At 40.8% G+C, this 21,174-nt stretch overlaps 1 protein-coding gene across 1 annotated transcript; it reads right to left on the bottom strand.

The window, feature by feature from the left end:
- Nucleotides 1-535: 535 nt before the first annotated feature.
- Nucleotides 536-20,350, bottom strand: akna (AT-hook transcription factor). Its single transcript, XM_051072802.1, has 23 exons — nt 20,083-20,350; nt 14,120-14,759; nt 12,794-13,490; nt 12,367-12,670; nt 11,217-11,291; nt 8,668-8,824; nt 8,358-8,422; nt 8,187-8,246; nt 7,985-8,103; nt 7,727-7,865; nt 6,984-7,171; nt 6,715-6,873; nt 6,228-6,474; nt 5,427-5,530; nt 4,967-5,229; nt 4,688-4,838; nt 4,000-4,149; nt 3,654-3,757; nt 3,281-3,403; nt 2,857-2,964; nt 2,606-2,704; nt 2,268-2,394; nt 536-1,825 (listed from the first exon to the last, which is right to left on the bottom strand). The coding sequence occupies exons 2-23, from the start codon at nt 14,496-14,498 to the stop codon at nt 1,579-1,581; spliced, it is 4,065 nt and encodes a 1,354-aa protein (XP_050928759.1). The 5' UTR covers nt 14,499-14,759; nt 20,083-20,350; the 3' UTR covers nt 536-1,578.
- Nucleotides 20,351-21,174: the final 824 nt, after the last annotated feature.

Genomic DNA, 21,174 nt, shown 5'->3' with positions numbered 1-21,174 from the left:
CATTCCAGAGACATAAAATTCACCGCACATTTAAAATGAATCAATGTGTGTTCATAGTGTTTAGTTTTTATGTATGGCTCTTTGAACTGGCTTCATATGAGATGGTGAAGTGAATAAATCCAACCTGTGCAAGTTGGCCTACCTTATCCAAGGGTTTAATTCTGGGCCCCACCATCCTCCTGATTCTTGTATTCCAGACTTTTGTTTTGCATCTTGTCTTCATCAGTTTGTAACACATTAGCATAACGCCCACATATCTGCAGGGCCTGTGTCCACAGGCAGCTGCTGTTTTTGTGCACTTGTTCCAGACTATGACAAAAGACACACACCTGACATCAGGACAGACATGAAAAATATCAAATATCACCATTTTTTGATGCCTGTGTTTTACTATTTCAATGCCAATATTTCCTTTTTCAGTTCAGGTTTTGTGTAGAAAACAAGTATCAGTATCTAAATTTTACTGCCAGTGTTCTAGCCCCATCAAGGAAGACCTTGTTTTTAACCCTTCAGTGAATCAATGTCCAGGCAAATATTCACTGTTGGGGGAGGTTCCCATTTAATCAAGAATTCAACTTAGACCAAGTTACTTTCACATTGTAAACAGAACCTGTATGATGATATGATGGCTGACTTGGCTTTCTGGTGTGGCTGCCCAGTGTCCAAGTGGTAAAATTTGTGACATCTCCCTGTCACCTCTTCATGATCAGCATGTATGCCCAACATGAACTTCACCTGCCACATTACTCTACACTGTCACTCATGGGAAACTTGACAGAGACTACAAATATAAACAGCTGAAATACACAGACATACATGTACATTATCATTAAAAAATATAATCACATGATCAATAAATAGCTCAAAATAACTGAGTATTCACTCACGACAACTGCCATATCAAGACAGCTGTAATTTATCATGTCAGGTTAAGTAAAGAAACTGATGTCTTTACCTCATGGGTTTAAAAATCAATATGATCATTACATTTTCAACCAAACTGATCTACAGTACTATATAATTTCAAAAAGTCATTTCAATGTATGCCAACGCATCTTTTGAAATAAATATGTCTACTTAAGAAACATATTCATGTTTGGCTACCTGAGACTAAAAGGGATCGTTTGGATTATTTGATGTGGGCTTGTATGAGGCTTGACTACGTTTTTGCCCCAGGCAGCGTCCACAGCAGTGCATGGCTCAGCTTCTGTACCTGTACTCCTGCACGCTTCTCTAAAGTGGGAAAACACTGATCCAAATCTACTGCGGACAATAAACTGACTATGGCTAAATACCTCATAAAACCCCACTTCAAATAATCCAAACTATCCCCCTAAATGTTGCCATAAAGTAACATTTAAAAATATAACAAAAGAAGCTTCAGTAACAGTTTTTCTCCAAATGTAGGAACCAAAGAAAAGTTACAATGAGGAGGATTTTAGATTTTTTTTTAATTCACTTTGGTCCCGTCTTCAGTGCTTTGGACTGCTGGTGATGTCGATAGCCTCATTCTGCAGCTGAACCGAGGCTGGTGGGTTACTGCTGCTCAGTCTAGGCTGTCTGTGAGGTGAGTTCAGTCTAGTAGGACTGAGTGAGCAGCTCCTGGTACTGCAGTCCAGTAGCCAGAGAGCGAGCCATGTGTCTAGAGGTGTGTTTCATGTGTCTGGCTGCTCTGATGGCTCTGTTCAGAGAGGAGTCCAAGGAGTACTGCTTATCAGCAGACAGGGAGCGTCTCCTCCTCCCCCTCACCTCCCCGTGACCTCTGACCCCTGACGATGTGCCAGTGCTGTTGCCAGGAGCCACATAGAGGTGCGGTGAATACATCCTGAAGAGAGGGTAAGGTTGATGACAAAAAACAAAATTAGTGTGACGGTTTAGGTGGAACTCAAAGTGTGAAACAAAATGTACTACATGTTATGGAGGTGCAGGTGGTGACAATGGCCACTGATGGCATCTGACCAGCACTACTTGTTCAGGGCAGTCTGGACACTGCAGTGAGTCACTATCGGCCGATGGGGTCAGGGTTAGTTGGTTACAATGCTAACTTCAGTAAAAGTGACGGAAATCTGAAGTTGATGGCCTAAGGTAGAAGGAGATGAGTTCAACCCTCTGAGTGACTGGTATTGGTTTTGGATAATTGGAAATTGCAAGTCACCTGGTCAGGTTAGAATTAGCTTAGGATAAGGGGCTAGGGGAATTAATTATGCCAATAAGTGTTCTCACACACAAAGAGAGAAGTACAAGTGTGTGTGAGAGAGGTTACTTACAGGAGTGGTGGTGGGCACACTGGCATGCACTGCAGCAGTGCAGGAGGAGCGTCAGTGAATCTGCTCCTCATTGCTCTGTCAGGGGACTCAGCTGGTTGGTAGCTTGTGTGTGTGGGGGAGTCTGAGTCTGTGAATCACAGCAAGTCAGGAGCTCCATTAACACTTTAGATAATTAAACTTATTTCATTTACTGGAGACTGAAATAATTTATGTGCTGAGCTCAGACTGACTTATGAATTTTGTGTTCCTCATACTGAACAACAAATTCAAATTTTGCAGTGGAAGTTGAACACAGTTCTTTAAAACAATGTGTCTGTGCAGCATTGCATCAGACAAACCTGGCTTAGTGCCTCTGTGTGCTTCAGGGCGTCCACAGAGAGGACAGTGACGACAGCGAGATGAGGAATGGGTCGGCTCTCTGTTGCCACCAGCTGGCCCTAACAGCACAAGACAGACAGACGCACAAAAACTGATGAGGACAAAATAGCAACACTGGTTTCAAATGCATTAAAAAAAAGAGATTTTATTCGCTTTGCCTGAATATAAATTAAGTCAAACTTCCTGATGAGGGTGAAAGGAGCCTTCTTACGTTCAGATCGCTGATGTGAGAAACAGTGGAGACAAACAGGAGCTTGATGATTTCTGCTGTCATGTTCATCTGTTTTAGACACATGTATAGACCCGGCAGGATGCTGCCCTGCAACACAGACAGACACACACAAGGCTTAAGAAAAGCTTGGGGAGCAAATACAAGAATAACAGAAGGGAAAACACTGAATTGTGATTAAATTAATTTTAATTCCACAGTCTTTGGTCAAATTTGCTGAGCTCTCATTTAGTGTTCAATCAATTTGCTCAATGTGTGAGCAAGACACTAAACTCCAACGTGCTAAGTCACCACACCTCAGTCAGCTAAAATATCTGAAGTTACCTAAAACATTGACTGGATCTCTGATTGGTGTGAGGAAGTTGATAAATCAAATTGTCTGCAGTAGAGGGATAGACATACTTACTCGCTCTGTGGACAGTATGTGTGTGTGAAGAGTAGCTGTCAGGTGGTACAGTGGATGTTTGAGTAAATCTGGACACCTGAGGCTGGGACTGAGGTGTAGGGGGCTCCAGCTCTGAACCCGTCACTGAAAACAAAAATATTCTATGCATTAAATGTGATGTGTCACTGTGCAAATGGTGGATGTGTTTTCTACTAGCTGGGTTCTTATTATTTATCTTATGATAAAATGTAAGGCGATAACATTTAGGGCAACACATTTATGTATGTCAGTTAATAAACTGTTTCTTCACAATGTCTTTCAATAAAAGACCTTCTATACGTATGCTAGTAGTAACATGATGTTAAGGGTAAAATGTAAATTCAGATCAACTTACAGAGGTCACGTGGGTTTTGTTTGTCTGCACAAGACAATGTCGTTCTGTTTTTCTGTCTTTCTCTTCCTCCCCTGCTGACATCACTCTGACATCTCTCCTCAAGCCTAAACAATGGGAGGGGATCAAATTAAGTACATGTTAGAAAACAACATAGAAAAGTAGGTAAGTATAAATGTATAGTGTTAAACCCTTAACTGCAGGGTTCCTTGTTAAATTTATAAGCTTTGTCCTATTGCTTTGTTCTGCAGAGAAACTGTTTTGGACAAAGACAAGCCTGGAGTTGTCTGAGCTTTGTTTCTGTAGAACAGATGGACTGTGAGGTTACACCTGAAAGATAAAAACCAACCTGACGTGAGGTGTTGAGGTGTGGGGAGCGTGGCGCTCCTGAGCTGATGGAGTGGCTCTCGTGGCGCTGAGAGATTTCTTATTCCCCAGACAGCTTTCTATTCTCTCCCTCAGCCTGGTGACCTCAGCCTGCAGTGTCTGGATTGTATCACTAAAAATACAAACACAAAAGCATTAAAACAAAATGCTTAAAATCAAATGAAACAGTGCAATTGTAGTAACTTTTGCATTTAATACCTATGACTTGGTTTTTCATCACCACACACATTCAAGGTCAAACCATTTAAAGTCCAGGAAATGAGAGTGCTGAAGTGCTGCACAGGTGATTTAAGCTATCTATGCAGGTGTCAGTCCAAATGTACATACACACACACTCTGAGTACTCATGCAGCACCACACCATGCAGAAAAAAATACCTCCTAATACGCAACCACATTCAATAGCAGCAGATTCTGTAATAAAATACATAAAAGAATATGATAACAGAAACATTAAGGATATTCAGCATTTCAGTTTCAGGTTACAGTAGCTTGTAGCTCTAACAGTGTATTTTCTGGAACTCTTTGCTCACACAGGTTTTGTTCACTTCATGCTCCATCCAGGAGTCTCTGCAGGGAGACATAAACCTCGCCTTGTTTACACAATTATTACCATGGCAGCTGCTGCTACACACACACGCACACACTCACTTGCGATTTGCCACCTGTCTGGAGCCCAGTGCTCTGAGGGAATCGTCATGGTGATACCGTGCAGTGGGGGAGGAGCTTAGATGGGAACTGTGGAGGGAATGAATGGATTCTGCATACTGGTCACTCTGTCTGTCCTCAGACACAGTGTGAGCTGCAGAAACAAGAGAATAATAACATAGTAAGCATTAGTATTGATTTCATAGATTTAAAAGACATAATATTCTTTATTTTTAGGCTAGCACTAAGTGCTTTAAATGTTGCGAGAACTTGGAGACTCACTGTTGTCACTCTCCAGCCCAAACTCACTGGTTCCACTGTCGGCCCTGGTTTGTTCTGTCTGACTGACCCAGCGCTGCGGAGAGCAGGAGAAGGTGCGTCTCCTCTGCTTCTGTCTGCTTCTGTCTGGCTGGTCGGGGCTGATCTTGGAGGCCCCTCTGGACTCTGTGGCTGTGTGACTGTGTGACAGTGAGGAAGCAGGAGATGGTGCTGAGACATGGCCTGTCTGAGGTTTCCCTGTGTTACCTTCCTGATGGACTGAAACACTGAAACAAGGAAGAATATTCCATCATACAAAGACAGGAAACAAATGAATAACAAAATGAGTCAGGATTTAGAGTTGTAGGATCAGACATCATGGTGCTCTGTATGTGAGTCACAGGGGTGGGGGTGGGACATAAGGTAAAATTTATGGTGCAGTAAATGTGTGTGGATGCAGAGAAGCAGTGTTGGACCTCCTCACCTCTGCGATGCCCTCTGGTGGAGAGGACTAGGAGCTGCAGGAGTCAGACGGCTGCTCTCTGAACCAACAAACCCACTGTCTGTCTCTGGAGAGATGATCCCATCCTGGTCAACACAACACAGAGCAAAGATAATGCAAGATTTATCTATGCACAGGCTATTAAACCATATGACACAGCTTTCTTAGAGGAATCAAAACTAAAGCTAAAATACTGTTTTATTAATCACCAGTGACCTTTCTTACAAATCTTTGGTGGATTGTTGCTGTGTTATAAAAGCTACAAAAAGAGTGACTGTTACAGTGATTTCAAGAAGGAACTACTAAACATACAGAAAGTGCTTTCTGGGCAATCTAATCATGAGGTGATGTAAGTGTGCACAGACTGAGCTGAATGTTTAGTGGCTTAAAGGTACAAGCTCAGTTTTGTTTTTTAAAACAATCATATTCTTTATATGCTAATGCTGTTTTAATTAAGTTATATCTAATCAAAATCAAAATTAATCAAAAAAAAAAAAATCTCTATCACATCTCTAAAAATTTAATGAAATGTTTTGATATTTATGAAAGCTCAGATCAGACACTGCAGAAAATGTTTCTACATTTTAAAAGCATATTACATTTTGAAGCTCTAGACTTGCACCTTACAAAAGCCTGAAATAAAATATTCTGATGCCTAAACTGTGCACATATGGAAATGCTGAGGGACTGCCCCATCTCCCCATGCCACATTTGTGAGTGGAATCAGTGTCGAATCAGTGACAGACTGTTATCTTACTCTGACAATCCACAATATAAACTCACCTGAGAAAGTACTCTTCGGCTCCCAGTTTGGAGTTTGGAGTTCCTCCTCTCAGATGCAGTGATCTCACCCAGGCTGCTCAGGCTGCTACTGTGAGACTTTCCCCTGTCTAAGCTCCCGCGGTTAATGGGAGGATGAACGGGGAGTGAGGTGGACTGACTGGAGGCCCTGCACAAAGGTGGACTGGACCTGCTGGTTCGCTGTTTGCTGATGCCAACAAGAGACTCCTGATGGTCTGATTTGGCTTTCCTGTCAACACAGAAGTAGAAACAAATAAGACCAGTGGAGCTGCTGAAATTAGCTTCCTCTCAAAAATGCCTTTGTATGTATATGTTTGGGGGTTTTTTGTATGGATTTTTTCATGTCTAATTTCTAGTTTCAAGAAAGTGGATGAAACAGCAGTAAGCTTTTAACAGTAAGGATATAAAAAAACAGAACAATCATTACTGTTCAGCTGATGAAACTGTCTCTCTGACTCTGAGGACTAACCTCTGTGGAAGACTTTTCTGGACTTCTATGTTTCCAGTTCTTTGACCCTGTCTCTCGGTCTCCTCATCCCCAGACTCTATGTCAGTTCCTAAAGAGAGGAGAGCTTCTTCCCTAAGTCTGTGGTCAAACACTTTGGGAAGTTCCTTGAAGCTTTGGTAGCTAAACAGTAGGAGGAAAACAGTGAAGGTGAAATAATGAAACATTGATAAAAATCCCATAGCAAAGATTTTTTACCAAATGAACATCGTAACAACAGAAACATCACTCACTGATCCATTAATGTGGCAAAGTCTTGTTCAACACGTCTGTGTTTGCCATTCAGAGGTTTGAGATACAGAGAATCCAGACTGTCCTCATGATCCATCTCTGCCTCCTCTTCATCCCTCTCTTCACTGGCTGAGCTCACCTCCACCTCCACTGCCCTTCCTGGATCAACCAGCAAAGGCACAGGTGGGCTCTGGAAGGAATTGAAATTCAACTGTGTTTATGAACCAGTGAAGGTCAAATGATGTGAAATGCCAGTGGGCTGGCAGCTGCACAGCTACTGTTTGTTGAGCTGAAGCCATTATCTTTCATTGATATAAGGTTTACCAATCAGACTGCATATAAAACTAGATGATTAGTGACCAGCACCAGAGCAAACATTGTATCATTTTACATCTACAGCAGTTCTAGCATTAAGGTTAAAAGTTAAAGATACAATTCACTAACTGACAAATCTTCTAAGCATTCCTCATTTCTGAAGTTGATCTTGAGCAAAGTGCAAATCAAAATTCAAGGTCCACTATATCTTACATGGTTCTTATCAGGAAAACAAACAGTACACAGTAATGTTTTTTCTACAGGTTTTTCTCCATGGGTGGACATAACACTAACAAATGTGGATGTTCTCTACCCTGTGGCATGACATGCTGATAACCTACAAGGTTTCACACTTCTGAATGTGCATAGGTACAGAGCACAGAGTGATGGTGGTACCTGTGGATGAGTCAGAGTTTCTGCCCCCTCAGAGGGAACAGATGAAGGGGTGGGTTGAAGGAGGTGGAGAAGGACGAGTCTCACAGGTGGGCTGTTCCTGTCGCATCTGTTCCACCCGCTCCTTCAGCTCATCCATATGCAAACCACACTGATAAATCAGCCCCTCCAGCTCCCTGAGACATACCCATGCATGCACAAACATGTAGACAAACATTATTAAAAACAAAATTGACTGAATGCACATGAGTACAAAATATAAATATATGGCAAATTTATCTTTGACATAACTCACCGTTCAGGGTCAAAGTGGCTGATTTCTGCCCCTCGCTGCTGCAGGACTTTGTGCTCATCCTTTGCCAACAGGTAGCCCCTTTCTAAAGAGTTGAGCCCCTCAGCAAGCTGTGACAGACCCTGAAGGACAGCATTGCTTCATTAGTTTGGATATGAGGTGACCATTAGAAGTAACTCTTGGATAAACTGTTTGTCGCTTTTACCTTCATCTGTTCAGAAGGTTGGAGTTTTTCTTTCTTTAGGAGATCCTCAAAAGTCTGCAGCTGAAAGAAAAACAGCAAAACCGTGATCTCTCGATTACTTTCCTTAATTACATCATCCAGCACATCTGTCAGGAGCTTCACTCCCATTGATAGTTGTAATAGCTCAGTTACCTGCTGGAGGAACTTGTCAGCCTGATTGTAGAGAATCTTAGCCAGCTGCTGTCCCACCTGATGGCCTGTTCATTTGACAGGTGCAGAGCAAAGAAGAGCTATATGATGCAACGCTTGCAGCAGCAGCTGAATGAATGATGAAAGCTTGGTTGTTTGCATGTAGATGAAAGGATTCTGTGACAATACTGAATTATACAGCAATAAGTCAGAGGAGCAGTAGTGACTCAGACAGCTGAGGGAAAGTATAATATGTGGCATATAAAATGACAAATTTGACAGCAGAGGTAGATATTGGATAGGATGAACATACTCTGATGAGCGCTGTGTCCATTTGGATGAAGAGAAGCAGAGTTGATCTCTGCTCTCTGAGCCTGAGGAAAGTCCAGGGTCATGAACCTTGAAGCATTGTGGCTCTGTACTGACTGCACCGAGCGGCCAGGCTTTGGAGGGTCAGAGTACAGGTTCACCTGGTGGAAATGTAAAAAGTATGTTACATATCTAAAACATATCACGCTATACTGTATGTCATCTATAATAATTAGCCCACCTGCTTACAGTTGAACTTCTAAACTTGCGGACACCGAGCAGAAATCTTTCTCCTCTACCAGAGAGGTGAAATCAGTGACTTTAACTACTTTCACATATCATGACTTTAACATTTCTGGGTCAGTGATTAAGTTCTTATTCTAGAAATGGGATTTTGGATCAGGTTTAAGTACAGCCTGCACAATGCACATTTGATACTGATGACTAGAATACTTTAAAACATGTTAGATTATCTTATAAAACCTGAATGTCTTTGCAGAAAAAAAGATAATTGTACCACTTGAGAAAACTAGTAAAAAAGATTCAGATTCAGTCAGATTAACTTAATGTTTTGTGAAAAAGAAATGTATCAAATTCCCTCAGACAATTAATTCACTGCAACATACAGGTGTAGCAGTGAAGGCTAACATCTCCACCTACTGCCCTAAAGTTGTATGTTTTCACTTAATCTTTTTTTGCCTCTTCAGTGTGACTGACTCTGTGAAGCCACAACAACTATTCAGCTCAACACATTGGGAAGCTATAAAAGTCATTTCAGTGTAGGAAAGACAAACTGACTGTGAGCTGGACTGTAAATAAGGGGTTAAACATACACTGAGTGGTTGCCTGCCCACTCCTTGATAGCACACACACAGAATTAATGAAAATGAGAATGAGTGGATGCCCCTCCCCAATCAGCATTCAAAGCAGTAAATTATAATGACCTTAAACTGACCTCAACAGTCCTTAACACACACAACACACACACACAGGGTGCAGCATACATAAAAGCTTGAGATGTATTTCACCCACTGAGCCACTTAGGCTGCTTTTTTCCCTACCATTATTTTCAGGTTGCTTCCAATTTACTAGGTAGTTAAGAGGCAAGACACTGAAAAAATGGGTCAGAAAGATAGATTGAACTAAATTAACTGCATGTACACTGAGCCATAGAAAGAAACTGAAGGAGTGCAGATGAAACCTACAAGATTTTATTTATGATTTGTGAGACTAAAATGTTTTGTTGAGTAATTTTTAATCCAAATGATCAAGAAAACACAGTTCTGTGTCAGTTACATGAGCTTGTAATGAAAATGATGGCATACGTTGATTCAGGACTCACAACAACATAAAAAAACAGGAAAGCCTCTTATTTTGAAAATAATCTCACAGTACACCCCAGCCTGTTTGATGCTCTACGTGCTGACAGAGGGAGGTGGAGACAGATGGTAGTTCAGCGTTGTAGTGACAGAGATGGAGGAGAGGTGGGGAACTCGGTAAGCTGATTTTAATTGGTGCTGATTGTGGAGCACTGCTGCTCAAACAGAAATGGGCCAATAATTCTTTAAAGGAGCTCCTTCATAACACTTCTTCAGCACTCCTCCTTCATTTCTTTCTCATCCCACTTTTCTGAGACTTCATTCGTTCTGACATACTGCCCTGTCTGTGATGTGCAGACAGACAGATGTGCAGAGAGAACTGAATGAAATGATCAATGGGCGTTTTAAAAGCCACACAATGATAGTTTGTCTGTTCAGTCAATAGATAATGTTTGAGCTACATATTTACAGCAGCAGACAAACATGTTAAAGCTTTAACACTGAATGCTAAACCTCACAAAGCAGAGCAGGCTAAAATAGCACTGACCACAAGCTGAAACACATTTCATGTGGACTGGAGTCTTTCTGTCAATTACTAGTCTCCTGAACTTTCTGTAACCTCCTGGTTTTTACCGTACAGGATTTACACACCAACACTCTAAATACCTTTGGCTCCTAAATATGACTGTACAGATAATACACAAGCACCCACCGCTTTTCACTTCCTTTTTTTTGTGCAACCAGAGTTTGCACATTAAACAGTATCTACAGTACCTGACGCCCCTCACTGAAACATAAGGGACAAAATGAAGTGTTTAATCTCATTATATATAAATAATTTAATATATATAATTTAATCTTAAATCGTAAAAACGCAGAGGAAGAAGTTCTGACTGGCATTGTTTCTTATTTTGAAATCAATAGTGTTTTCACTGTTGCTGTTCAGTGCTGTACCTTTATTTAATCAAAGCACCAATGATGAATGTAGTAGTGCCAGTAATAATCCATCAACGCTATCTCAATTTTAAAAATTAATTAAATAGTAAAAAATGCACATAATTGAAGAATATAACCATCCATCATTTTAAGGTTTTCTCATAACTTGGAGGTGACTTAAAACACCACAAATAAATCTCTTATGGCACTGATATGTACTGTTTTTTAAAACCCAGATCCACTGCACTGCTCGCCTTTAAATCGTGATAAATTGAAGCTTTATCTCTACATCGACTACCTTAGCTTCCAGACGCAGACGATCAATGGTGTTCTCTGCCTCAGCGTACTTAGTCAGCAGTCTGTTGTAGTCCTCCTGCAGCAAGAGGAGAGAGAAATAAGAAAGTAAGAGGAATGAAAAAACAAACAAAACAAAGTGCAAAAGAAGCATGTGAAGAAAGAACAAAAAGACAAGAACAAAGTTGGGGAGGCAAGGGCAAAGTCAGAGAGGATGGAGCATGGTTTAGGTACAGTCTAATTCACAAGTCTGAGACAGTACATTAAGTGAACACCCAATCCTTACACTTCTATTTACTTTTGGTCTGGAGCTGTTTTTCAAGGTCCCCTTCGTTTAAAAGAAGTGAAATCTTAATGCTACAACAAAAAAATCTGTTTAGACAATATATTGTTCTGCAGTGTGGAGAACATTTACAAAAAAGTCACCCTGAAAAGTGAGGCCTATCCATCCTGGGAGGGTAATTCATACATTACTGACTGAAAAAAAGTCATTTGTGTTGTCTCAAGGTCTCGGTGATCTGTAGACCTTATTCTACTTTATATCTACTAATATAAAGTCTTTGTAATTGCCTGGGTGCAGTAGACTGATGAACAATAAAGGGGCAAAATACACAAGACCAGGGTTATGCCGATAACCTTGTACAATACAAGACCTCAACACAAAGAAATTTCACTGGAATCTGGTTACCATAGTGACTGTTTCTGGTTGATGTTTCCTCTTCTACTTCTATGAAAACAGGCATCAGAATTTCATTTGGAAAATGTCCACTAAGACTTTTTAGGAAATTCTTTTTAGCTTTTTAGGGAGATGCAGGATTTCTCAGTGTTATCCTGGAGGCCATTAACACCTTGCACTGGTCCTCAGACAAGTAGTGAGAGAATATATTTTATTAACAAGACCTAAGATGTCGAATTAATGGTATATCAAAATTGTAGCACTGAGTCTGTGCCAGGGTGTCACAAGTTCCTTGTTTCTAAATCCCACTGTAGTTTACCTGCTAAACCAGTTTACTGCTTTTCAGAATACATCCACGCTATGCTGGCTAATTTTTAAAACGGTCTCAATGCATGAAAAAATCCTGCATGCTAGTATTTAAAGGTTGTTTTTGTCAGGATCTCATCCAGAGTAACACCTCTCATCTGTAAGTCTCTACCTGTAGCTGTTCGAGCAGCGTGGTGGCCTGCTGGCGGCATCTGAACTCCTGAGGCACGATGGAGTTGGGGGCACTGATTGGTGGTCTATTAGAGTCTGATGGCACAGTAGATCCATCGGTGGTGTTCAGTAGGACTTCTTTAACAATGTCAGCAGGGGACTTAAACACTATCGGAGGCTCAGGGGACAGGGAATCCCTCTTATAAGAGCGTCTGCTCTTGGGGGGCTTGTAACCATCTTTGGGGAAACGGACCCTGGGCTCCACCTTAGAGAAGTCTGGTGTGGGGTAACTCAGAGACCCGTTTCTGGAAATACAATAAAATTCATGGTTAATACTTTTTATGAAAAAACTACAATCATTACATATGTATGAAACAGCCACAACATAAGGAGAGGTCAAAACAGAAGGTAATGGGAATGTCCCCCACCTGGAATCATTTACTTCAGCAGTCCTGGCTCTGGGTGTCCTCAGCTCTCTGTCTGGACTCTGTCTGGATGTGAGGGAGTCTGCCCTGACAGTGCTGTGGGAGTGAATCCTCAAATGTGTAGCTCCAGGAGAGGGCTGGCTCATTTTCCTCTGCTTGTCTGACTTCACTGATCCCTTTAAAGGCCCATTACAAACTCCACTACAATTTGCCATCACTTGCTCAGAAGAGACAGCTGCTGTCTGAAGCCCCCTCAGCTCCTGTGTTTCAGATTTTCGAGGACAACGAGGACTGGACTTTAGGTGTATGTGACTGCTGTGTGATTCTGGAAGACTTTCCATGGAGCCCATCTCTGGAAAGATTTCAGCTTCAATCCCTGGAGCAGCAGCTATTTCCTCAGCAGTAAAGTGGAGAGGGTAAGGGAAAGTAGGGGCTGTGACAGCCAAGGCAGACTGGGATACTGGGCAGTGATGGTTGGACATTTTCATAGCTCCAAACTCTCCTAATGTGCTAGATTTATCATGTTTCTTTCTCTTGTTTTCACTCTTCTTCCCTTCTTTCTTTCCATCTTTCTCATCTTCTGTCATGTCCAGGTATTTGTCCCTCTTTAAGAGATGCTCTTTTTTCTGCTGTATCTTTCTGTGCCTGACCTCCTCACCCTCTATCTGTGTCTGTCTTAAGCTACTCATCCTGCCATCACCTGCCAAAGACAAAAAGGTAGAAAGAAATGGGAAGAAAATGATACACAGCCATGAATTGTCTAACATGACCATATGAGTTTGCATGTTGTAGCTCCATGACTACAAAAATATTTTTCAAAACATCCTGTACAATTGGTAGATTTTGTGATGCATTTAAATGCTGTTCCAGGCAGAAATAGATTTCCACTCATTTCCATATTGCATGAAATCAATTTACAAATCTCTTGAAACTGTATTAGTCTCATCACAATGAACAAGTCTGAAATTATTTTTATATCTGTTACATCACTGTGGTATGGTAGTACATGTTATCTGAGAAAATCTGAGGAATATCTTTTTTTTTTTTATCTTTCTTTTGTTTCTACCATATATACTGTGTGTGAATGTTTGTGTTGCACTGATGAGTTTATGTTTTCTTATGTCTCTGCCGTGACAAACTATAACTGCAAACACACATTGCAACAATCAAAAAAAAATATGCCAATTGTCAATAGATTTTCACATTGCACAAATATGTATGGAAACCAATTGCTGTCTGGAATTGTGGGAAAAAACTACAATCAATAATAAAAGTTGCTAAAACAGGCAGGTGTAAAGAAGTGAAAAAAGATAATAATCAAAGACTCACAGGGTGACAGTATTTGTACATCCTCTCCTGGTGTCTGAGTGTGGGATAGATGTTCACTCAGTTGGTAACTATGCTCCTCAGGTGGTGTGTCCCTCTCGGCCCCAGTAAGATCTGCCTCCTCTGGGGTAACAGGTGTAGGATTACATTCTGTACCTGCATCACCACAAGTTTGCTCCAGCTCCACAATCTCCAGTGCCTCTGAAAGTCCAATGATGCCATTGTCATCCATCTGGCTGACGAAGTCATCCTCTCTCCCGGCCTGTTCTCCATCCTCATCCTCCCACACGTCCTCAGATATTACAGAGCTGGCAGGTGAAGCTCGGTTGGGGGCAGGGGTCCAGAACAGAACCCCTGCTGTGGTATTTTTTCTTGTCTCCATTCACCCTTCAGCCAACTGTTGCCACGCCCCGGTCTCCGCTCTGACCTCAGTTACTGTCTCAGCCGGGTACAGGAGCCCTCTGCATCTTATCCTGTTGATCTGGCTCTGCAGTGAGGTCCACTTTCAAAGCCATGGCTACAGAGGTTCACAGGTCATGTCGGTAAGCTGTTGGCAGTCCAGAGGTGCAGCTAAGGAGGACTCATCTGTCAGTCTTCAGTATTAAGGAAGAGGCGATCTCTTTGACTCTTGTTGATGCAGTTCCTGAAAAAACAACAGAACCAGTTATTAAGTATTAATACCCCTCTAAAGCATGAAACTGATGGACAGAGGTCTCCACTAGTAATCAATTAAAGAAGAAAAACAGGTACATGGGCAAGTTAATAAAAGAAAACACTCAAAGTCTATAATGAAATATACCAAAATCCAAAAGACTGTCACAACATAGTTTTGAATGAGATGAACTGCTTTAATTTAGTGCTTTGAAACCACACAATAAAACCTGAACTGATTAGTTCATTAATTTGTCAAAAAGGCAAACAATTGATGTTTAATCAAGCAATATATTTTTGTTTAGTCAGACAAAACAAGCAGTCTGAAGAAATCACAAGGAAAACTGATTAACTGAGAAAGAAAATTATCTTTGATTGCAGCCCTAAAGCAGATAATAGGAATTTGCTGCAGAAAACACTTATTTGTGATTTCAAACTGACTTTGCAGTGCTTCTTTTTATCAGTCAAAAATAACAGCAGCCTGGTAGATCAGATAGCACCCACATATCTAAAACAAGCCAAAGTTTAATGGAGTGATTTAAGAGCTGAGGAAGGCATCAGTCTGTCTTTTTACTCGCACACAGCTGCTCTCCTCTGTTAACATCTATACTCCATATATCAGTATTTTAACTGTGTCCCACTGCACACACTGCATTTCCCATAAATACTTTGTGTATCATTCTCTAACAGGAGGAACTGTTGCTGTGTGAAGTCCTGGGGGAACAATGAACAGGATTAATGCTGTAATAAGGCAAAGCAATGATTTTAAACAAAAATTAAATGAATAAAAAATAACTTTGATCTTGTAGTAATAAAAAACAAAAATAATTCACAGAACATCACAGTAGTGCTTTAACTTTTCAAGACAGGTTGAGGCCCAGGCTATTAAAAACAAAACAGATTTCCATTTAAAAGCATTTAGGTCAGCTCTACCCTGAAGCCATTCATTTTCATTGACAGACTTGACTGCAATATTTCCAAGCACTGCGCAGTCAATGCATTTCATCTGAGGTATCATTAAAAATACATAAGAATTTGTGATTTTTACAAACCAGTATGACAGGTGTCGAGACAGAGCTGTAGAAGTGGATCAAATGGACTGTAAAAAACAGTAAATCCAGCAATATAACACTTTAACAATGTTTAAACTTGACACTGTATATTGGGATTTGTTTAACTTGTTCTGTTAGATAATTTATCAGAGATGACGCAGATAAAAATGGGTCACTGATTCATTAAAAGTTTTTACTTGTGTAGTATTTCTTAATTTCTTTCACTGTAGTAATGTGCAGTTGTTTTCAGTGTCTATGTAATAGTTTCCACAGTGTTTTGTTTGGCTGTTCAGGATGGGTTGCTGATTTCATGTTTTGTTAAAACGTAGCAATCATGAAATAATGAGCGTTATGGATTTTTTTAACAACTAACTCGACATGACAAGCAACTTAAAGATGTTACCTTGGGCTCTGGAAAACTGGAAGGACATTCTTCACAGTTTTCTGGCATTTTATGGACTAACAATTGATTAAACAAATAAACACAGATGAATTGATGATGAATAAGAATTAGTAACAAAAGAAAATAAAATTAAGGATTACTTCACATATCTCTTGAATACATTGATGTGGGTTAATTTATTCATCATTATACATCCTGCGCGTGCTGGCGATGTTGATGGGATGTGTTTCATTTTGTCTAACATCTAATGACAGGTGTGCCACTTAAGGACTTGTTTCCAAGGTGACATGAAGTCTGTGTTAGTCTGCACCACAGATAGGCATTCACTTTTATTGCCCACTACTCAAATCCTGTGCTATCAGGTCAGACCATTCAGCATTTACTAACATCACATAATTCACCTTTATACTTTTATCTCACGTGTCCTCACCATTGGTTTTAGACAACCATATCATACATGTAACAGACCTCAGATTAGACTATTAGTTCCCAACATCACATCATGTTCCCCAAGTATTTGCCTGGAGTTGCAACACTCACTATGGCAACTCCACAACATGAACTCTGGCTGTGCTTTCAGCGTCTGCAATAAAACATCTCTGACAAGTCTTAACATACTGTGGGCCGGCTATACTCCCATTGCCACAGAGAGAAGCATCACTAATGAATTCATACATGATTATAGCATCTAACTTATCATAAAAAGACATAAAGCCTGTCTATATTTAAACATTACTTAACAATACATTACAATTATTTAACACAGCATGCATTAGACACATGATTATAAATTGCATTGCTTTTTTAAATCAGCACTGGCACCCGGCAGGTAAAAAACAACAACCGCACAGCACCTAGTCGAAGATCTAAACAAGAGTTATCAGATAAACATGCTGTCAACTTAATGCAAGGGATTCAGCATTAAAAATAGCAGAGTGAAGTACAAGACATACTACACAGTACTGCAGTACTGCACTCTCATTATGAAAAGTGGTCACCATGTGTTGCGGCTTCTTTCATCAACATCCCAGATTACCAAAAGAAGATTATTAGCCGAGGTACTTCTTACATTGTCTCTTGTCCAACACACAAACCTCTCTCACACACACACACACCCGTCAGGGGAGTATGTTTTTTTTTGTCCAGAAATCCAGACACGCTCATATGCATGCACAGACGCTTGTTTTGATTGTGTTTGAAGTAAACACAAGCCTCAACAGATTTGCGTCGTGCTCCCTCTACAACCTTTTCATACACAAATCCACAGCGAGTCTCCATGCTGACCAACATGGCAAACTCACCATGCATTTAAAGTAGACCACAAGGAATGAGAGCGTGCAACTCTGTGGATAAAAAACTTAAGAGGGAGATTTAGAAAAACAATAACTCCAGAATAGAAAGAGTGAGAGATCACAGTCTACACTCTTTTCCTACTCTAACACACAAGAGACTCAAGGCAAGGAGCAAATTCCTAGCACAAAACAAGCAAGAAATTATGAGCTGTTGTTCCCCAAGTCTTTGGGGAAGTAAAACCAAAGCCCAAATTCTAAATAACTGTTAAAATTCTGAGCTATAAAGCAAAAAAACAACTCACCTGTTGCTCTGCCCACACTGCCTGTTCATTCCCAGGGGAACTAAGGGTTAATCTCAGCTGCCAGATGGGTTGAATTAAGCTGCTCTAAAGCCCTTACAGGGGGGTTTCACCAAATGTAAACAGACACTGATCATCAGTATACACACAGGACATGAAGCTAGCCCAGCTCCTCATAGACAGACAGACAGACAGCAGGGCTCTAATCTCCTGACTGTCAGGCGAGCTCAGGCTGCATCCAGGACAGGTGGAGATGTAGAAACAAGAGACAGAGAGGAGCGGGAAAGCAGGGGAGAGAGAAGGAATGACAGAATGAGAGAGAGGAAGAAAAGACAAGGACAGACAGAGGAGAGGAGGAGAGGGAGAACTTCTACCCGGCTCTACTTTCATTCTCAGACCCACCAAAGCTGTCACAGAAACAGTCAGCCTGGCCATCAGGGACACCACATGAATTTTCACACGGTGACACCAGCTGAATTTTGAGCACAGTGAACACAAGTGTAGCTGGAGCTGCCCCAGAGGCTGGCAGAGCTACTGCAGGCTGTTTAGGATGGCCTAGTGACTAAGATATGACAGCTAATCTCTTTAGGAGAAGGCAGAGGGAGGACTGAGGACACAGGATACACTATGCAGAGGTGACTGGTGAAGAATTAGAATTTGAAGACATCACTTCAAGTCTGGGAAATTGATTGGAGATTTTTCACCATTCTCTTACATTAAACAATTAACTGATCAATCAAAATAAGTAACTGACATCATAATCAATGAAATAAAAGTGTTAGTTGCAGCTCTGACTGAAAAAATGAAAATGAAAATATTACATCACTAAGCTACACTTATAATAAAATAAAGTTTATTAATATTATTACTTGCAGGAGCCTGCATTTCCTCGTCAACTACCATTTAATCAGACTGAAATTTTGTCCTAACCTTGGATGTTTTTAAAAGTACTGACAGTTGTGTGGTCTGATCTTTTCATTACTGTTTCTTTCATCAGATATTTCCTGACTATTAAATATTTTAAATATCAGACTGTGTTTTATTCATACACAGTTCCTGTAGAGCTGCTTTCTGTTTTTATCAAGTAAAATGAAACATTACATTTGTGAAGTCTGGCTTATGAAATGGTTTGTGAAATGGGAACACAAAATTTTGAGGAAAATAATTCTTACAACCCTGTGTGAAAAATTGAAAAAAGAATGACTTTGGTATCAGTGCCAAAAGTCAGGTATCATATTGGTACCTGGATTGTTCTGCCATGAGGGGAATTCAGCTCCACTCACTCATAAAATCCTGTTAAATTTTGGCTGCAGACACCAAGTTTTCTCTCCAGTTACTTTATCCATCAGAGGTCACATTGTATTCTAAAAATCTGTGCAGCCAGTTGGAGTAGAGCAGCTGTGTCTGGTTTACAAAAAATCCGTTTCCTGCCCAGACCATGTGAAAACATGTTGTCTTGCCATGTGAGTCTCTTACACTGAAGCCAGATACACGGTTTCATGCAACACCAGAGTAGAAGAGAAGCTACAGCAACAGTACCCTTTTAAAATATATATATTGTATCCAAGTTGGCTGCATTCAAACATGTCCCATGCTTTGAAACAACAAGAAGCTCCAGTGACTTGACCAGCTTAACAACATCCAAGCACCAACTGTTAACCAAGTCCAACCAGTCGGGCTGGTGGGCTGAGGATCACAGAGCAAGCCTTTTCTGAACATGATGCACATAAACAAAACCCACTGAAATCCAAACACAAAGCAGCTGTAAAGGGAAAGTAACTTTGATAACTCATGAATCAACAGCATTGCAGCTGCAAACTCACCCTATACAGTACACAGATCAATTTATTCCGTCGACACAGCAGGCTTGGTTTTTTGCAGAGGTTTCACTGGCAGCACCAGGGGTCGGTTGCCTTGAAAACCGCAAAACTAAAAAGACTGAAAAGACCCACCCCTGTGTCACCATGGCACACACACCACAACAAACCACCACCGACACTTTCAACAGGTTACTGAGGTTTTCCTAAAACACGCTCAAGCACTATACATTAGTTAAACACTCGAAATTAGCAACTTATTTGTGTTTTATCAACTGCGGAGTAACGTTAGAGACAACGGTTGTTAACTGAAAGCTAGCTAACGTTACAGCGGTCGGTGCCAGTTTTCAAAGTTCGTTATCGTTACCATCACTTACTCACACAACTTAGACATCAAAACCGAGCACAAACAAACCACATTAAGACGACTTTCAATCATGTCATGTTTGTACCTTAATTTTGAAGGTGTACCTCGTGTTAATTTATCCCCAAAACCAGGGTTTCTGATTTTTATGAGGCTAATTACCAGTCCTGTGGAGTGTGGCACTGATTTAACTGGCAGAGTAGTTACCCGAGGCAAAATAAGTGAGAATTTCCTAGTCCTGCGTTTAGCCTTTCAGGCATTTTTCCCTGCTTAACAAACCGCGAACGAATCCCGCTTTTCACCCCATAGTGTCCTCCCACGCTAACGTTAACCTCTCATAAGCTTAGTCTAAACATTATCATTTAATTTGTGTAGCTTACTGCGGGTGCTGTTACCTGACAGGCAATATTCCGGATAAAATTTTAAAAAATATTCTAGAGAGCTTGGAGCCAAAAACTGCATTGTGATTGGTTATGAGGCTGCCCAGGGGCGGGACTTAGCCCAGATTGGGAATACAACACTGGGGGATGCAGTCCATCAAAGTAGCCACAAGAGGGCACCATTTTACAACTTTTCGGTGTCATACGACTGTTAGGGCTGTAACTCATCTTTTCTTTCCTGTGTAAAAAACAAACAAACAAACAACCCCCCCCCCTAAATTTAGAGGCAAATGGTCATCAGTTAAATATTTTAATATTTTTAAGCTTTTTCATTGCATTCATTCAGTAGTTCTAAGATACATTTTTAAAACATTCTTAAATGTATTAACATTATGTAACAGCAAAAATATCATTTGCCCCTTTCTGTTTGAGCATGACAGTGCTCCTGATTACAAAGCCACATACATAAAGAAACTGTTCTCTCACTTTTGGTGTGGAAGAACTTCACTGGCTAACGCAGAACCCCAACCTCACCCCCAATCAATACCTTTAGGGTGAAAGCCAACAGGGAACTAGGCCTTATCACACACATACAACATCAGTGGCCAACATCACTAATGCTCTTGAGGCGAATAGAAGCAATCTGAGGGAAAGCTTAGAGAAGAGAGGCTGTTACAGCAGAACAGTGGCTGTGGTTTTGAATGGTATGTTCACATCACGTAGGGTGTGATGTTTGTCTGTCTGCATGTAGTGTATTGTGTGAAGCATGTATAGAGCTTCTCCATGAGGTTTTTGCATAT

The sequence above is a fragment of the Lates calcarifer genome, linkage group LG9 (genome assembly GCF_001640805.2).
Source record: "Lates calcarifer isolate ASB-BC8 linkage group LG9, TLL_Latcal_v3, whole genome shotgun sequence".
Classification (NCBI taxonomy): domain Eukaryota; kingdom Metazoa; phylum Chordata; class Actinopteri; family Centropomidae; genus Lates; species Lates calcarifer.
Note: the sequence above shows the minus strand (reverse complement) of the source record. Positions and strands in the feature narration are given on the sequence as shown.

What these genes read in the sequence shown, in the direction of transcription:
- akna (XM_051072802.1), bottom strand. Translation starts at nt 14,498, where the DNA reads ATGGAGACAAGAAAAAATACCACAGCAGGGGTTCTGTTCTGGACCCCT. An exon ending in CCCACCCCTTCATCTGTTCC is followed by an intron (nt 7,172 to 7,726) that starts CTCTGAGGGGGC and finishes AATTCCTTCCAG; the next exon opens with AGCCCACCTGTGCCTTTGCT. An exon ending in ACCTCAACACCTCACGTCAG is followed by an intron (nt 3,758 to 3,999) that starts GTTGGTTTTTAT and finishes CCCATTGTTTAG; the next exon opens with GCTTGAGGAGAGATGTCAGA.